Below are 15,093 nucleotides of genomic sequence, written 5' to 3'. Positions count from 1 at the left end.
CCCACAGTCTCTGTGCGTCAGATTCAGCCCATTGGACCAAACTTTGCTGCTGTAGTATTACTGAGTGTGTCTTTAAAATGAATATCATGTAGAAGTGTGGCATGGTGAGGGACGGGGACTTTCATACAAACTGACTTTATTCAAGGTCAGAGCGTCTGTGTGGAGATGTGTGTGTCTTTTATACCTTAAGTACCAACCTCAGGACAAGGGTGTGACACGTGTGCGAAAAAAATACTGAGGAACATACACATGGACTCACAATATTCTTCTCAGGCTTTTGGTCAAGCGTGAAGTCTGAGCAGTTCTGACACTTCAGGAAAGTAAAAGAAAAGTCTCCTTTTTTGAATCACTAACGTTCTTGCAATTATCTTGCAATTTACAATTTATGAAATATACTACAATATAGCTTTAATTATTTTAAGTCAGAGTCGGTCATTTGTCGGAGTACATTTTCAATTTACAAGGAATTTCACTTTATATGAGTGGGTCCATAGTTATACAGACAGACAAGTTACATAAGATCTATTAAAATATAATAAAAAAATCTAAAAGGCAAAATATATTTTTAGTATATATATGTATAAATTTTACTTCATTCATTTCATTAGTTTATTTAATGAGACAAATAATCTATTTAATAAGTCAAACAAAGCTGCAATTTAAAAAGCAAGGAGCAGAACATAGAATATATAGAATCTATTTTATTGTGTTTATTTCAATTTATTTTAATGTATTCATTTTAATTAAAAATGCATGTCAGTCAGTCAAAATATTCCACCCAAAAAATACATATACTAGTTATCTTTTTTTTTTACCCAACCTCCAACTGCACCGTCAGGAAAGAGGAAAAAACACGCTGGTCATACGGAGAGAAGAGCAGATCCAAACTGCGGTGCTGCGGAAGACCGAGTGAGAGAGACGGAGTGGGAGAAGATGTGAGGACAATGAGAGGATGTGGGAGAGGAGGGGAGAGAGATGATGATGGATGATGATGGAGAGAGAGAATCCAAATGTGCGGGCTCGCTTAGAAACCGGGCGGTGCGCAGATGCGCGCAAATGCGCGTCGGTGCGCACGCAAGCGCGCACGGAACACCGTGGGAAAGTTGGGAAGTTGAGCCGCCTATAAAGATGGATGGACGACGTTCAATTGATAAGACTTCCTGCAGGAGGAAGAATGAGGAGCTTGAATGAGGCCGGAAACTGGCAGCTGTGAATCGCAATCGGAGACTTTTGTGAATGGAATTCCAAGACGCGCAATCGTCTTCCTGCTATCCAAAGAGACGCGCACAGAACCAAAATCGCTGCTTGGACACGCACACGGAGCGGATTTCTTCACACGTGAAGTAAAAGAAAAAAAACAATCCCTGAGAATTGTTTATCCCATTAGCCCCAGATGCAGGCGTCCGTGGAAGATTTTTGCGCTCTTTTTGGTGGTGCGCTCCAAATGAAGATTTTCCGGATCAGCTTTTATACGGGCTCTAAATAGACGATTTCAGACTATTAACTTGTGTTATGTGCATTTAACACACTAAACCATCTGCATACCGGGTAACGATGGCTGGCTTGGAGACGGCGTCCGTCATAGGACTTCTCACCCCGGTGCCCTGGTGCCTAATGACTTTGACAGCTGCGTCATGCGTGTGTCCATTGGTGCGCCGGAGGGACTGACCCTCCCCAAACCCATGCGGTCCGTGGACGCCCGGCACCTGCCGCAGCTCATGTCCCTGCAGCCGGAGGACGGCGCGCACACGCTGGTGGAGGGAGGGACCGTGGGACCCCGGAACTCCTCCACGGCGCCGGGCGGAGGAGGCGGTGAGGACGCGGGGGTTCCGGAGCCCTTCCCCTGGGCCGTGACCCTGCTGGCCAGCGTGCTCATCACCACCATAGTGGTGGACGTCGTCGGGAATTCCCTGGTCATCCTCTCCGTGTTCAGGAACAAGAAGCTCAGAAAAGCAGGTAACGTGATATCTGTGCGTTGGTGTAGTGTGTAGTAGTTGTTCTGACCCCCACCCCCAGGGGTCCTTTAAGGAGGTTCCAGGGGGTCCCCGGCCTGGTCCGCGAGCCAAGAATATTAGCTATTTATCGAATGGTTATTTTGTCTTAGTTTCACTGTTTATTCTGTAACTATAGACAGGTATGGATGTTTGGATTGAATTATATCTAACGATACAATTTTCTCAGATTTAGGTCCCATAGACAACATATTATTATTTGGGCTTTCTTTTGCGTATCAAAAGTAGGGTCCTTTATATGAAAAGTGCTGAGAATCAGTGTTCTTTAGGACCTTTAACTGTGAAGTCCAACTCTAATCTGTATGGAAAGACACCAAACTGCATTCCAAAAAGTTTAATGTCCTGCTTATGTTAAATTCGTTTTTAAAGGGGGGGGGCTTTATATGCAGGAGTGATGTGAGCATTGTATGGTGTTATTATTATGTACATATTAATAATAATAATATCATATCACATTCTGCTATGAAGGGGTTGTGACACTGATTGAACTTAATATTCCAGTTGGTATCGATGAGAGTCAAATTTGCAATGTATGAATCAATCAATTTAATAATGCATTTTGGCTTCAATTTAACTGTTATTCTGCAAGAATGATTGACTCTAAGAGAGATGTTGTCCCTCCCTGTTCAAGTTTACTTTGGGCACTCACTGCACTCTTGCTTAAAAAAAAGTTCAGTTCTTATAAAACAAGATGTGTTTAGAAGTGTGTACATCAGGGAGATTCAAATGTAAATAAGGACCTGTCAAAACCGTATTAAAGACATTATCAAAAGGGGAAGGGGTATTGCAGTGGAAAAGTTACAGAACTCAGAGCAACACATTGTTCTGGCTATTGAAATAGTGGATTGAGCGTAGTTTTCTCGCTCAATGCCACTCCCAAGAGATAAGTCAGTCTGGTAGACAGTACTATTTAATCAGATGAATTGTTGGAATATTCGGCCAATGACACGCTCTACGGCCAGATATTATAAAAGCGAATGTATCTGTGTATTTAGCCAGTCTTGTCCTCTGCAGAGACAAAGTCAGATAATTTTTTATAATAAAGGATCTTAAATGAAAAGACCTCTTCTCCAGGGTGCTTTTTTCCACCACAGTATCAAGACCCACTAACCACAACCCTAAGTAATGTGTGTCAAGCAAAATGGACATCGCCACAAAAGTAAGAACTTTTCCAAGTTAGGGACATACATCTGCAGCCAGATGGTGCTTGTTTATAGGGAGTGTTTCCAGTGTGAAGGATTTAGAATTGTTAATATTGTTATAGTTGACAGAGGACTCCATGTTGCATATCCACTTTTCCTGTCTAGACCATACATTTCAAATGGCATGTAGAGCCAAATGTTTTTCTACAATTTTATCTGCCTCCAATCACCAGTCTTGATGAAGTCTAAATCACTGCACGAGTGAGCTTCATGAAAAAGGACATCATGCATCATGAAAAATGCATCATCTGACGAACTGTGGAGTAATAGGTGAAATAGGGAAATATGTCGTACGGTTATTAAGTTCATATCTCCCCCTGGTTGTAGTTTTTTTCCCAACAGCATTGTTCACTTTCTGCTCTCTGTTTATTGTGTTCCAGGTCTGATTCCCTCAAGTAATTCCTCTGATTGTTAGAGGTAGTACACAATCTGTGTAAAAGAGTTATAAGTGTTTGCAATAATAAGTGGAGAGGGCAGTTTATTGTCGAAAGGAACAATGTTATCTCTGTAATGTTTCAAGCCAAAGCAATACTGCAAACCATTATCTTCATGCCTTCCGGATTTATTGGTTAATTCGGCTAAAAAGGCTTATTCTAACCACTTAAAACACATGAAGTGCGACAGCCTAATGCTTCGTTATATCTCTTTAACTCAAAAGCTTGATTTGACAACATCACAGGTACACTAAGGGGAGTAGGAGGTTCGGGAGTATGTTGATGATAATCAGAGTAAACCGGGGGGTGGTGAGTGTGTGGTACTGTGAGGCCCCCCGGCGTCATTAGCGGTTGTCGGTTCATTTATTTCTCTCTGACCTTTCTGGCGTGAAAAACCGCCCTCGTTTTCCCCCTCGTCACAGGAAACCCTGAAGACCTTCTAGACAGGACCGTCAAGCTAAAGCATAAACTGTGCAGAGTTGAAGGGTTCATGTCGGGGAGTGAAGACGTGCAAGCTTTATTTCCCGCTCAAGGACACTTACGCCCCGATGGCTGTTTTAGGGATTCAATGTCTGTTCCATGAGTTATAAGACCATATTGAATTTACATCAACTGAATCTGACTTGAATGTAAAATAAATAAATAAATAAAGGATTACAAAGGACTTTCGGATAAAGGAAATTATAGGCAGTGATTTAAACCAATTTGTCTGACATGCAAAACCTTAAAATAACCGAGCGTCGCCTAAACCCGTGTCCCGCCACAGTCAGTGTCCGTAATCAATTTCCAAATTGGCTCATAGCCCAGTGTGACGTGGACTCTGAGCTGTCAAAAGCGAAGCCGTGCATAAATAGTCCCAGCACTTAGGAGGCCTCGAACCGCAGCACCGAGGGAAAATCCATTTGAATTCCAAATTGTTATCGGCTGTTGATTGACACGCTTCCCCGGCGCTTTCTGACTCCCTGAAGGCGTAAAACATCACATTACCAATCTTGGAGGAGCCTCCTCAGAGAGGGCTCCTTCATTGGCATCTCGATCACTTCCGCTTCTCCTAGATACCGACCATTTGTTGGCGCTTACTCTGTGCTCTTGTAACACTTGGTTCAACAAGTTAAAATCCATTTTACTCCGTCCGATCGGAATTGGGTCCGAAGGACAGTGGAAGGAAAAGGAAGCTGCTTGTGAATGAAAAGTCCAACTCTGGCCTTTTTCTATCTACGTCTCCAAATTTGCATGTGTGACGAGGTCTCTGTTTTACGGGCTTTAAAGAGCCGCTGAGCTACACCAAACCACAGCGTTTCTAAAATGAAGGCAATGTTAAATTAGGCGTTTTGGGCTGCGTATCTCACGATTCACTTAATTTCAAATTCAGATATCCACGCTCACAATACGATTCTATGTAGATATTTTGATATTTAATAATGAAAACTGCCACCAAACTTTGGGTTTCACCATCTGACGTGAATTGCAAAAATATTTACAAAAAAATGTAATGCAGAAATTAAATATTTCAAACAATTTGTGACTGGTATAAAGTTAAAGTGGAATATGACGGCATAACTTCCTCACAAGGTATTAGTGTTGGAGTATTTTTTTATCAAGCCCTATTCAACATTATATAAAATAATAATAATAATAATAATAATAATAATAATAATAATAATAATAATAATAATAATAATAATAATAATGAAAAACATTTCAATTCAAATTATTCTAATGTATTTTATTTTTATTTTAATTCTTTAAATTTTTATTTTTGACGACTGGGGAAGCATATCTCTACCTTTCTATCTTTCTATCTGTTTCTTCTGTTGGCTGTGATGTCCAAATTTGTCACGCAAAGAGAGAGCGGGAGAGGGAGAGAGACAGAGAGGGAGTGGGAGAGGGAGAGAGAGGGAGAGAGACAGAGAGGGAGTGGGAGAGGGAGACAGAGAGGGAGTGGGAGAGGGAGAGAGAGGGAGAGGACCTTGGCACGGTGTTATTTCTCTGTTTATCCGTGCACAAGATCATTTTCGAACCGCCACCTGTCTGGCAGGCGGAGTGGCGCTATAGGTAAACAAGCCGCTGCCTTCGCTGCTCAGAGCATCAGTCAGACACACCATGTTTGTTCACAGACACTCCATCGCTCTGCTGCTCCACCACTCCATCCCTCCATCTCTCCATCAACGCCATCGCCACGGCTTCTGTCCCAATATCCAGGAGCTAAAACATATCGATCAGGAAGTAGGATGCAAAACCGAAGCGAGTCATGAATTATTCACCTTTCCTTACTTTATTCTCCCCCCTCCCTTATCATCCGTTGTTTTTCCTAATTCTCACCCTTATCCTCCTCCCTTGTGTGTGCTTTCTTTTCCTCCTTCCCGACTTGTCTTCTTTTCTGTCTTCCTCCCTCTCATCCTCCTGTCTCCCCCCCTTCTTTCCACTTCCCTCTTCTGCTTCTTCTTTCCTCTCTTTACCTCTCTTCCTCTCCCCCCCTTTCCCCCTTCCTCGTCTCCTTCTGCTTTCTTTTTTCCTCTCCTCTTCTTTCCCCTTCTCTCCTCTCCTTCTCCTTACCCCTCTTTACCTCTCCTCCTTTCCTCTCTCTTCCTCCTCTTTACCTTGTTCTCTTTCACCATCCTCTCCCTTCTCCTCTGATCTCCCCTACTCTCTCCTTTCCTTCTTGCCTCCCCTTCCTCCCTCCATCTCTCCGTTCTGTCAGCGCTAAATCACCTGTTCCTTGTTGTGGTTCTGTCACATTTCATTGGGTCAGGTGTCAAATGACAATGATCTGAGGTTGAACTTCATCTCTCTTTCTGGACGCCGCCTGACATTCCTTAAAATGTATTCATTAACGCCTCAAATTCAATTGCAGAGACGTCAATGAAGGAGTGAATTGCAGTTTCTGGTAAATATGATCCTATCAGTGTGTGGTGTGGGGATGGTGCGGTTTGAGCAGCCACACCTGAACTGGGTCTAGGTAATTTAGTCCCAGGATCAGAGTGGCTGCATACCTGTTGCTCGTTGGTTGGTCTCACGAGCAACAGGTAAAACCCCCATCCCCACACACACTCAGGAGAGGAGCCCTTGTCTTGACACATGCTCCTGGGCTTATTCCATCCAGCCCACTCTCTACAATAGTGTCTGAAACTGAACTGAAAAGTGTGTCTGAAACCTGTGTCACTGTGCCGGAGGTCCCTGAAAACGTGACTTGGGTGGCGGGTGGTAGGCGAAACTGCCACACTGGTGCCTGAACAGGGACTCTCCGGCATGAGGAAGGGACACAGCAGCATCCCTCTCTCGACTGGCAGCAGCAGCACCCAGGGTGTTTGGCAGAGGACCAGCGGAGAAGCAGCCACAGCAACCACCACAGGTAACCACTGGTGGCTAGCTACTTCGCCCAGCAGCTACCGAAAGGACCATCCAGCAGCCCAGCAGCCAGGCCACCCCTTCAAGCAGCCCACGTATCAGCCAAGTCTGGCCACGCCTTCACCAGCCAGCACAGCAGCCCGAGGCCCCAAGCTCTGCTAAGGAGGAGGGGGCAACGTGTATCCGCCCTGTGGGAAGGAAGCCGGTGGATCGTGCTGTTCCCGGGGGCTGGAAGGGGACCAGTTAATTTTTTTTCGGACATTTGTTGGTTTAAGGCATGGGTCTCGATATTTTGTGGCCCCCTACTTGACATCAAAGTTTAGTGTTAGGGCGGCCGTGCGTTTTTCTCACACGCACCTTTTTGCCGAGTCGTTGCGCGAGTCGTTGCCCTGGGCGTTTTATATTTTTTTATCACTTGTGGGCTACCGTAACTCGTGACAGCTTCCGGTGGTGTTTGTTGACAAGTAAGCCAAGGCAAATTAGCAACGTTAGTCACCAAGTGACACCAAGTGGAAGGAAAATATATCCTGTCGCCCAGTGCAAGGTACAGAGGACTTAGGAAGTGGGTGGACTCAACAAGAGTGATCAGTGACCTAATAAAGACAGCAGAGTGTTGCAATAGGAAGGGAAAATAATTACATGGATAGCAAATAGCATGAGATGGGTTGCAAGAACAAAAGCCAAATGGTGGTTAGAACCTGAATATTATAAAGAAGAAGTTATAGATTATTATTACAAGAGAAATAAAGAGAAGGAAAAAGGACAGATATGTGGGATCGCAAAAGAAAACAAATTTACCAAGAACAATTTCATCAAAAGAGCAAGAAATTAAAAGATATAAAAGATGAGACAATGCACTTGATGATAAGAATTAAGACAGGTGGAGGAACATGGACATATCTGTGTGAAAAGCTCTTCTCCACCATGAACTTTAATAAGTCAAAGTACAGGTCCAAACTTACTGATGAGCATCTTCAAGCCGTACTGAGGGTCTCAACTGCTTCCTCCCGCAGGCCAAATGTGGCTCGCTGTGTAAGAGGAAGCGCTGTCAGGTCTCTGGCAGCAAGGAGTAGGTAAGAGAAGCCTATGTTCTGAAGAACCGTTCATGTTCTGAACTGTTATTAATAAAGATTGAGAAGATTGGGTCAGTTGTACTTTTATTTGGAATACTTGAAACCCTTTTTTTTGTGGAATACTTGATGCGGCCCAGCCTCACCCAGACTCTACCTCCAGCGGCCCCCAGGTAAGTTGAGTTTGAGACCCCTGGCTTAAGGTATGGGAACCCTGTTTCAGAGTCTGGTGTTTTATTTATCTTAGGTACAGTAACCCTGTGTCAGAGTCTGCATTTTGAGGGATAGTGACCCTGTGTCAGACTTTAGGAATTTCTTTTTCTTTTTTGTTCTCTGCTTGGGGGGCGGGGGTTGGCCTCAGTCAGGGATTCTCCCTGGCCTCAGTTTGGTGTCCAGGGTATGTGTGTGGGGATGGTGTGGTTTGAGCAGCAACACCTGTTCTGGGTCTAGATAATTGGGGCCTAGGATCAGAGTGGCTGCGTACCTGTTGCTCGTTGGTTGTCTCACGAGCAACAGGTAAAACCCCGATCCCCACCCACACTCAGGAGAGGAGCCCTTGTCATGACACAGGTCCATCTGCTCCTGTGCTTATTCCATCCAGCCCACTCTCTACAATATACTGTGTCTAAAACCCTGTTATTTGTGTCTCTGTGCCGGAAGGCCCTGACAACACCACTTGGGTGGCGTGTGGCAGGCCAAACTGCCATATAGTGTTATTGCAGAAAAACATCTGAGCCCTTAGCGCGGCATACAGGTTTATTCCGAAGTTGACTTTGTTTCTTGGGCTGCACAAGAGGAAATGACTCTTGGACTTTGGACAGAAGTAAAATCTGTGCTCATCACAAACCAATATAAATTAATCCGGCTGATCCTGTTTTTGGAAAAATCCTGGCAGACTAGAACACTACCTGTCAGTTACTATCAGTTAGTTTTGCAGACAGCTGGAACTTGCACAGGAGTAGAGGGTAAAACCACTAATTTCACAACAGTGTAGAGCGCTGGTTGTGGTCTTATTTTTATCTGTAGATAAGGAAAACATCTACAAAATAAGAGAATGATCCAGAGTGCGATTTTCCATTAACTGGTGACCCTGTGAAGACCAAGAACTCAAAGAATGGGAAAGTGTTCTTGCAAAGCGCCTCTTACAGTTAATTGTCTGAAACAACAAACTATCTCTGGTTTGTTCATCATTCTGTCAAAATGAATGCTGGGACATCTGGGTCCCAGTTGTTCGGAATCACCAGCTGATGCATGCTAAACATTTTGAGAGGTAATAGTAAGAACAATTCCAACTTTAGGCATTCTTGGCCATTCCTGGCTAGATGCAACCTTCAGTTCGGAACAAAACTTGGACTGTGAGAAAAGATAACCTTGAGGGAGTTCACTAAAACACAGTTACAGGCACATGCAGTTCCAAATCTGTACAGACAGTGGTCTCCATAGCAGCTGCTCCCACACAGAGAGTCTGTGGAAGTGACATTTATGGAAATCATAAGCGGCGACATAATAGAGTGAGGTGACCCCTATGTGCAGTGATTTATAGCTTAGGCTTTAAGGATGAGACAGAGTTACTTAGTTACTGGATTGTTCCTTATGAATCATCGTAAGACGTGCTCCACTAAAGCTGCCATTTATGAACAAACGAGTTACATGGTTCTATGAAGGTTGATGGTCGCAGAGCGGAATCAGCACAGCCGGGTAATAGGCTACATTCCCTTTATAACTGCATCGGCAGTAGTAGAAACAGTTTTTCATGTTTTGATATTGATGGACTCCCAGGTCCCTTTATTCTGTTATTGAAGATAATCAGTCATAATTTCCTTTCATTTATTGCACCATCATTACCTCAAGTAGCTGTTACTACTTGCTTTCCTGTGGGTAAACAACATAGACAGAGACAGAGAGAGAAAAAGCGCATTCTGACAACTCTGCAAAAAATATTTCTGAGACTCCACCGTTTCTCCAAAAAGTTTGTTTCTCGTTAATTCTCAGGAAGTTGTTTTTCTCTCTCTGTCTCTGTCCGTCGATCAGGAAAGCGAAAAGCTGATCTTCTTACATTGTATTCTAAAAAAGCTGGAAACTGTTGGCAATCCCCCTTAACCCAAATGTGCCATACATAATCTAAAATTATTTATTTTCAATATTTATATTTAAACTTGTTTATGTTTATGATGGTTTGATTTTAAAAATAAATTTGAATTGGACACTGAATATTAATAATATTGTAGTGTTGCGACTAACTAAATGGATGGAGAAGAACGGCGAGGAGACGATGATGCGTTCGATAGCTCGACCGAGGCTGGTTTTATTTCCCTGCCGTAGCAACAGCTAACCTGAGGTTGAGGTGTCCCCGGTAACAAAGTGAAACAGGGTGACTAACTCACTGGCTCTCTACTTGGGTCTTGTCTCTGCCTGACTCCCTCCCGCTCGTCTCCCTGCTTCTGTGAGACACTCTTCCACTTAACCCCATAATCCCGCCCCGGAAGAACTTCCTAGCCAATTACCTACTACGGTGAACACATCCCTCAATAAAACATTGCAAAACAACAATAGATAAGCAAGAATTTATACCCAGCATTACAATATTAATACTATTGTAGTTTTGCTTTCATGTGAGCGACACAGACTGTTGAAAACAGAAAAAAACGCTCTATCACTTACTGTAAAAAAATGCAAGTATATTTTTATTTGTAAAATTTGTATTTTTAACAGTATGTTTCTGTGATGAAGCACTCTCTCACTGACTATATTTGACAAAACAAAGGTGTACATTTATACTGTGTAGCAGACTTATATAAAGTGTATAAAATATGTGAGAAAAATGGCTAACTTTATTTGTGGAAAGTATTTTATCGTATTGTATTATGAATAGATACAGTAGTTTTCCCAGGTGCAACATGTTGCAGCCAATTACAGAGCCCTGGTCTGATTGGCCCCTTGGATTGGTGGAGGCGAGGCAGCAGCTACGTAAGCAGCCAAGGTGGCTGGCGGAAGGTGGAAGGAGAGAGACAGGACATGTGGAGAGAACATCGAGGGGTTTGTTTGTTTTATTCTTTTTTGTTGTTTTTTTTTTTTTGTAAAAAAAGCACCAAAGCGCCAATTTTCTCTTAACTTTTGGGATAACTGTAAATAAATTCCCATGTGGCTTGAAAAGCCCTCTGCTGGACATTTCTGGGCCAGATCTGACTCCGTTCCATCAACCATCTCGTACAACCTCAAACCAGTGACAGAAGATCTCCGGGCACTTTTAAACGTGACTTCGGCTTTCAAAAGCTCACTCAATAATCGAACCCTCAAGATTGCAAGCCTAACACTCTCATCCAGCAGCGTAACTCTTCGAGCCACAGAGTCTTTCGGTCTTTTAGAATCTTTGTCTCGTCATCTTTTTGTTAAATAATCCAGACGTTACTCTAAATTAAAAGACATTACGTACTGTTTGTACATGCCTCACTAAAATTCAGATAATGCGGGAAATGGCGTTTAAGAATCTTGTTCCATCTTTTTAACTTTGAGAACCTGCCCCTCTTGAGGTCTGTGCATGGGCATGTTTAGGAATTGATCTAGGAATCGTGGATTTACCTGTGTGTGTACCCCTCTTGGTTTTTATCTTTTATTCTTTGACCACAGGAATTTACACATCAATGCGGTCATCACGATGGGCACACCACTTCTGGTAGCCAAAGTAAAGTGTCGCAAAGTTTTGTTCTGCGATCTTTGACCTTTAAAGGAGAAACGGACGAGCAGAACGGAGCAAGCTATGATATTGACTGTATCAAATCACCCCAGTTAATAGAACTTTATAAAGAAAAACTGTTGGACCAAACAAAACGCGAGTCTTGAGGTAGATTGAATTATGATTCCTCATGTTTGTTTTGCTGTTACTGTTGTGTTACTGTTTAGATTTAGCATGCTTATTAACTATACACAATCTGGTTGAAAAAGAGGAGTTACACAAATGTATAACCAGAGGCATGGATGTACACACACTACACCACCACTTTTACCAGAGAAAGACAGCCAAACATGAACACAGTGCATTTTAATGTTTGGTAAACATCTAGCATATAGCATTGCGAGGCGGCTGCTGGAACAATGAGAAAAAGACCATTATTCAAAATGTCTTGTTGTGATGATACATATTCAGCATGGAGCGGCTCCAGTGGGATAATAGGATTGGATTCCCTATCGCGGACAGTGCTAGCGCCGCGCTGCATCCATCAGGGTTCACAGGGAATAGAAGTCCTGTCGACTCTGGCTGTGGGACGCTCTTCCTCTTGGGACAGATAGGGAGCGGTACCTGTAAACCTTGCGGTCTTATCATTGTAATTGCATCCACTAGTGCAGCATTTTTTATGAGAATGGAATGTTTTATGAATACTAACGTAACACAAAAGCTATAATGTAGACCAAATTAGAGACCGATGCTTATCGATTGGTGGTTATTGAGGAGGGATAAAATGAAATGGTGAATCTTGATTAAAATGCAAATAAATCACGTAAGCAAACATGCCGAGTACAGCGTAGTTCGCTTGCTGAAGCGGGCGTGCTGCTATTGTGGATTTGGGGTCCTTTGAGACTTGCATACATTATTTTTTGCTATTGTATGAGAACCAAACCGCTGTGGAATGCGTGGCTCCAGGAACACAGGCTATTCTCCATGTGGTTCAAGGACTGTGGCCTCCAGAGACAGTCAAGGTCTGCTCTCTGTACAGAAACAAATACACAGGTGTTTCACTGACAACAGAATTGTGTGGTACAATATGATAATTTTTCCTTGAGTCTCGCACACAGTGAATAATTGCGTGCAACATTAATGCAGGACAGTTGCAGAATTGTGTTGTGATGGTAGTTTTCTGCAGTGAATGCAGTAGCAGCACAAGACTGGTGAGATACTGTAAGGAATAGTAATAAAGTTTTCAATTTTCACTCTAGATGTATGACAGTTCCCTGAGGGGCAACCAGTCCATGCAAATCTCTTAAATCATGCATAAGACTTGATTCACATGTCAGAGAAAACTGTTTTACTCTATCAGCTCACTAGGAAATTACAGTTTGTACAACGTGCCCCCTGGCCAACTGCTGCCCTACTCCGTCAGGGTCTGGACAGTCTGCCCACCCCGACTCAGATACAGTAAGTAGCCAATCCCTTCTTGGTGGCTCCATTTGCCTGGCGAGATTGTGCATTTAGTGGCTTCACCAGGCTCTGTGGTTGACAGAAATAACATTGCTAATTTGTCTGAGTTTCTGTTGAGAGTGTGGATATAGGAAGGAGAGCTGGATCCATACACGAACAAGCATCAGTTCTTCAGCCTCTAATGATGGGGAATACAATTAAGTAGTGGGGATGGGCTTCCGAGAACAGTGCTGCCTGACGATCCAGAGCCCGTTAAATTGAACCTGCAGTCAATGTGATAAGGGGGTTGGGGAGACTGGGATGGTGTTTCGTTTTCTGGTTCTAAGTTGAATTTGTTTGTTGTTGAGTGTATTTTTTTGACATTTTGTTTTTGCTCTGTATTCACATCGAGGAGGAATGCACTTATTTCTTGGTTTCGTTCTCTTACTTTCTCTCTCTCTCTCTCTCTCTCGCTCTCTCTCTCTTTCCATCTATAACCCTTTTCACTCTTTCTCCCCTCACTAAAATTGTGTTTGCCATCATAATCTATTTCATCTCTTCTATTCCAGTTGTATTCTGCTCTGTTCTTGGTCTAGTTTAGTCAAATTCAATCTTCTCTCTTCCTATAGGCAATGCCTTTGTGGTGAGCCTGGCGCTGGCTGACCTGGTGGTGGCCATCTACCCCTACCCCCTGGTGCTAACCGCCATCTTCAATGATGGCTGGATCGCTGGCTACACCCACTGTCAGATCAGCGGCTTCCTGATGGGCCTCAGCGTAATCGGCTCCATCTTCAACATCACAGGCATCGCAATCAACCGCTACTGCTACATCTGCCACAGCCTCAAATATGACAAGGTGTTCTCCAGCAGCAACACCATGTGCTACGTGATTCTTGTGTGGACACTCACCATACTGGCCATTGTGCCCAACTGGTTTGTGGAGTCGCTGCAGTACGACCCGCGCGTCTACTCCTGCACCTTCGCCCAGTCTGTCAGCTCTCTGTACACCATCACCGTGGTGGTGGTTCACTTCATCCTTCCCATCTCCATAGTCACCTACTGCTATCTGCGCATCTGGATCCTGGTCATCCAGGTCAGGAGGCGGGTCAAGCCGGACTCACGGCCCAAGATCAAGCCACAAGACTTCCGCAACTTCCTAACCATGTTTGTGGTGTTTGTGCTGTTTGCCGTGTGCTGGGCGCCCCTGAATCTGATCGGGCTGGCCGTGGCACTGAACTCCAGCCTGGGCCAGGCAATCCCAGAGTGGCTGTTCACGGCCAGCTACTTCATGGCGTACTTCAACAGCTGCCTCAACGCTGTAGTGTACGGCGTGCTGAACCACAACTTCAGGAAAGAGTACAAGCGCATCGTCCTCATCCTTTTCAAATTCCACTGCTGAAGGTACAGCAGACAAGGTAACGCAACAGTGAGAAAGGAGTAAAGGAAAAAGAAAACAAGGACCAAACGTAACTGGGGTTGGCAGAGAGAATGACAGAGAGACAGAAAGAGAGAGGAGAGACAGCACTCTTACAATCCAGAATGCAGAAGAGGTTTGAGAGGAGCAGGGGCGGAGGAGGAGAAGACGTGGAGAAGCAGCCAGATAGAGGTGTTGTTACACTGGGAGTTACCAGTCTACCCCTTTGGGGAATGATCGGTCTGGCTGTTAATGCATTACAAAGAGAACAAGGGGAAGAGACAGAGAGAGAGAGAGAAAAGGAGAAAGAAAGACAATGACAGAACAAAAGAGAAGTGAGGGAGGGGATGGCAGAGAGAGAGAGCGAGAGAGAGAGAGAGAGAGAGAGAGAGAGAGAAGAGAGAGAGAGAGAGAGAGAGAGAGAGAGAGAGAGAGAGAGAGAGCCCATAGCCATAGATATTCTACTGTACACTGAGCAGCGGCCTTTGTTCTGCAACACT

General features: G+C 43.9%; 1 protein-coding gene across 1 annotated transcript; it reads left to right on the top strand.

Moving 5' to 3' along the window:
* Nucleotides 1-1,634: 1,634 nt before the first annotated feature.
* mtnr1al (melatonin receptor type 1A like) lies at nucleotides 1,635-14,578 on the top strand (the record flags this gene model as incomplete). The annotated part of the gene is made up of 2 exons (XM_080008245.1): nucleotides 1,635-1,956; nucleotides 13,809-14,578. The coding sequence occupies 2 exons, from the start codon at nucleotides 1,635-1,637 to the stop codon at nucleotides 14,576-14,578; spliced, it is 1,092 nt and encodes a 363-aa protein (XP_079864371.1).
* Nucleotides 14,579-15,093: the final 515 nt, after the last annotated feature.

The sequence above is a fragment of the Zeus faber genome, assembly GCF_960531495.2.
Source record: "Zeus faber genome assembly, chromosome: 10".
NCBI lineage: Eukaryota > Metazoa > Chordata > Actinopteri > Zeiformes > Zeidae > Zeus > Zeus faber.
This window is presented reverse-complemented; position numbering and strand designations above follow the sequence as displayed.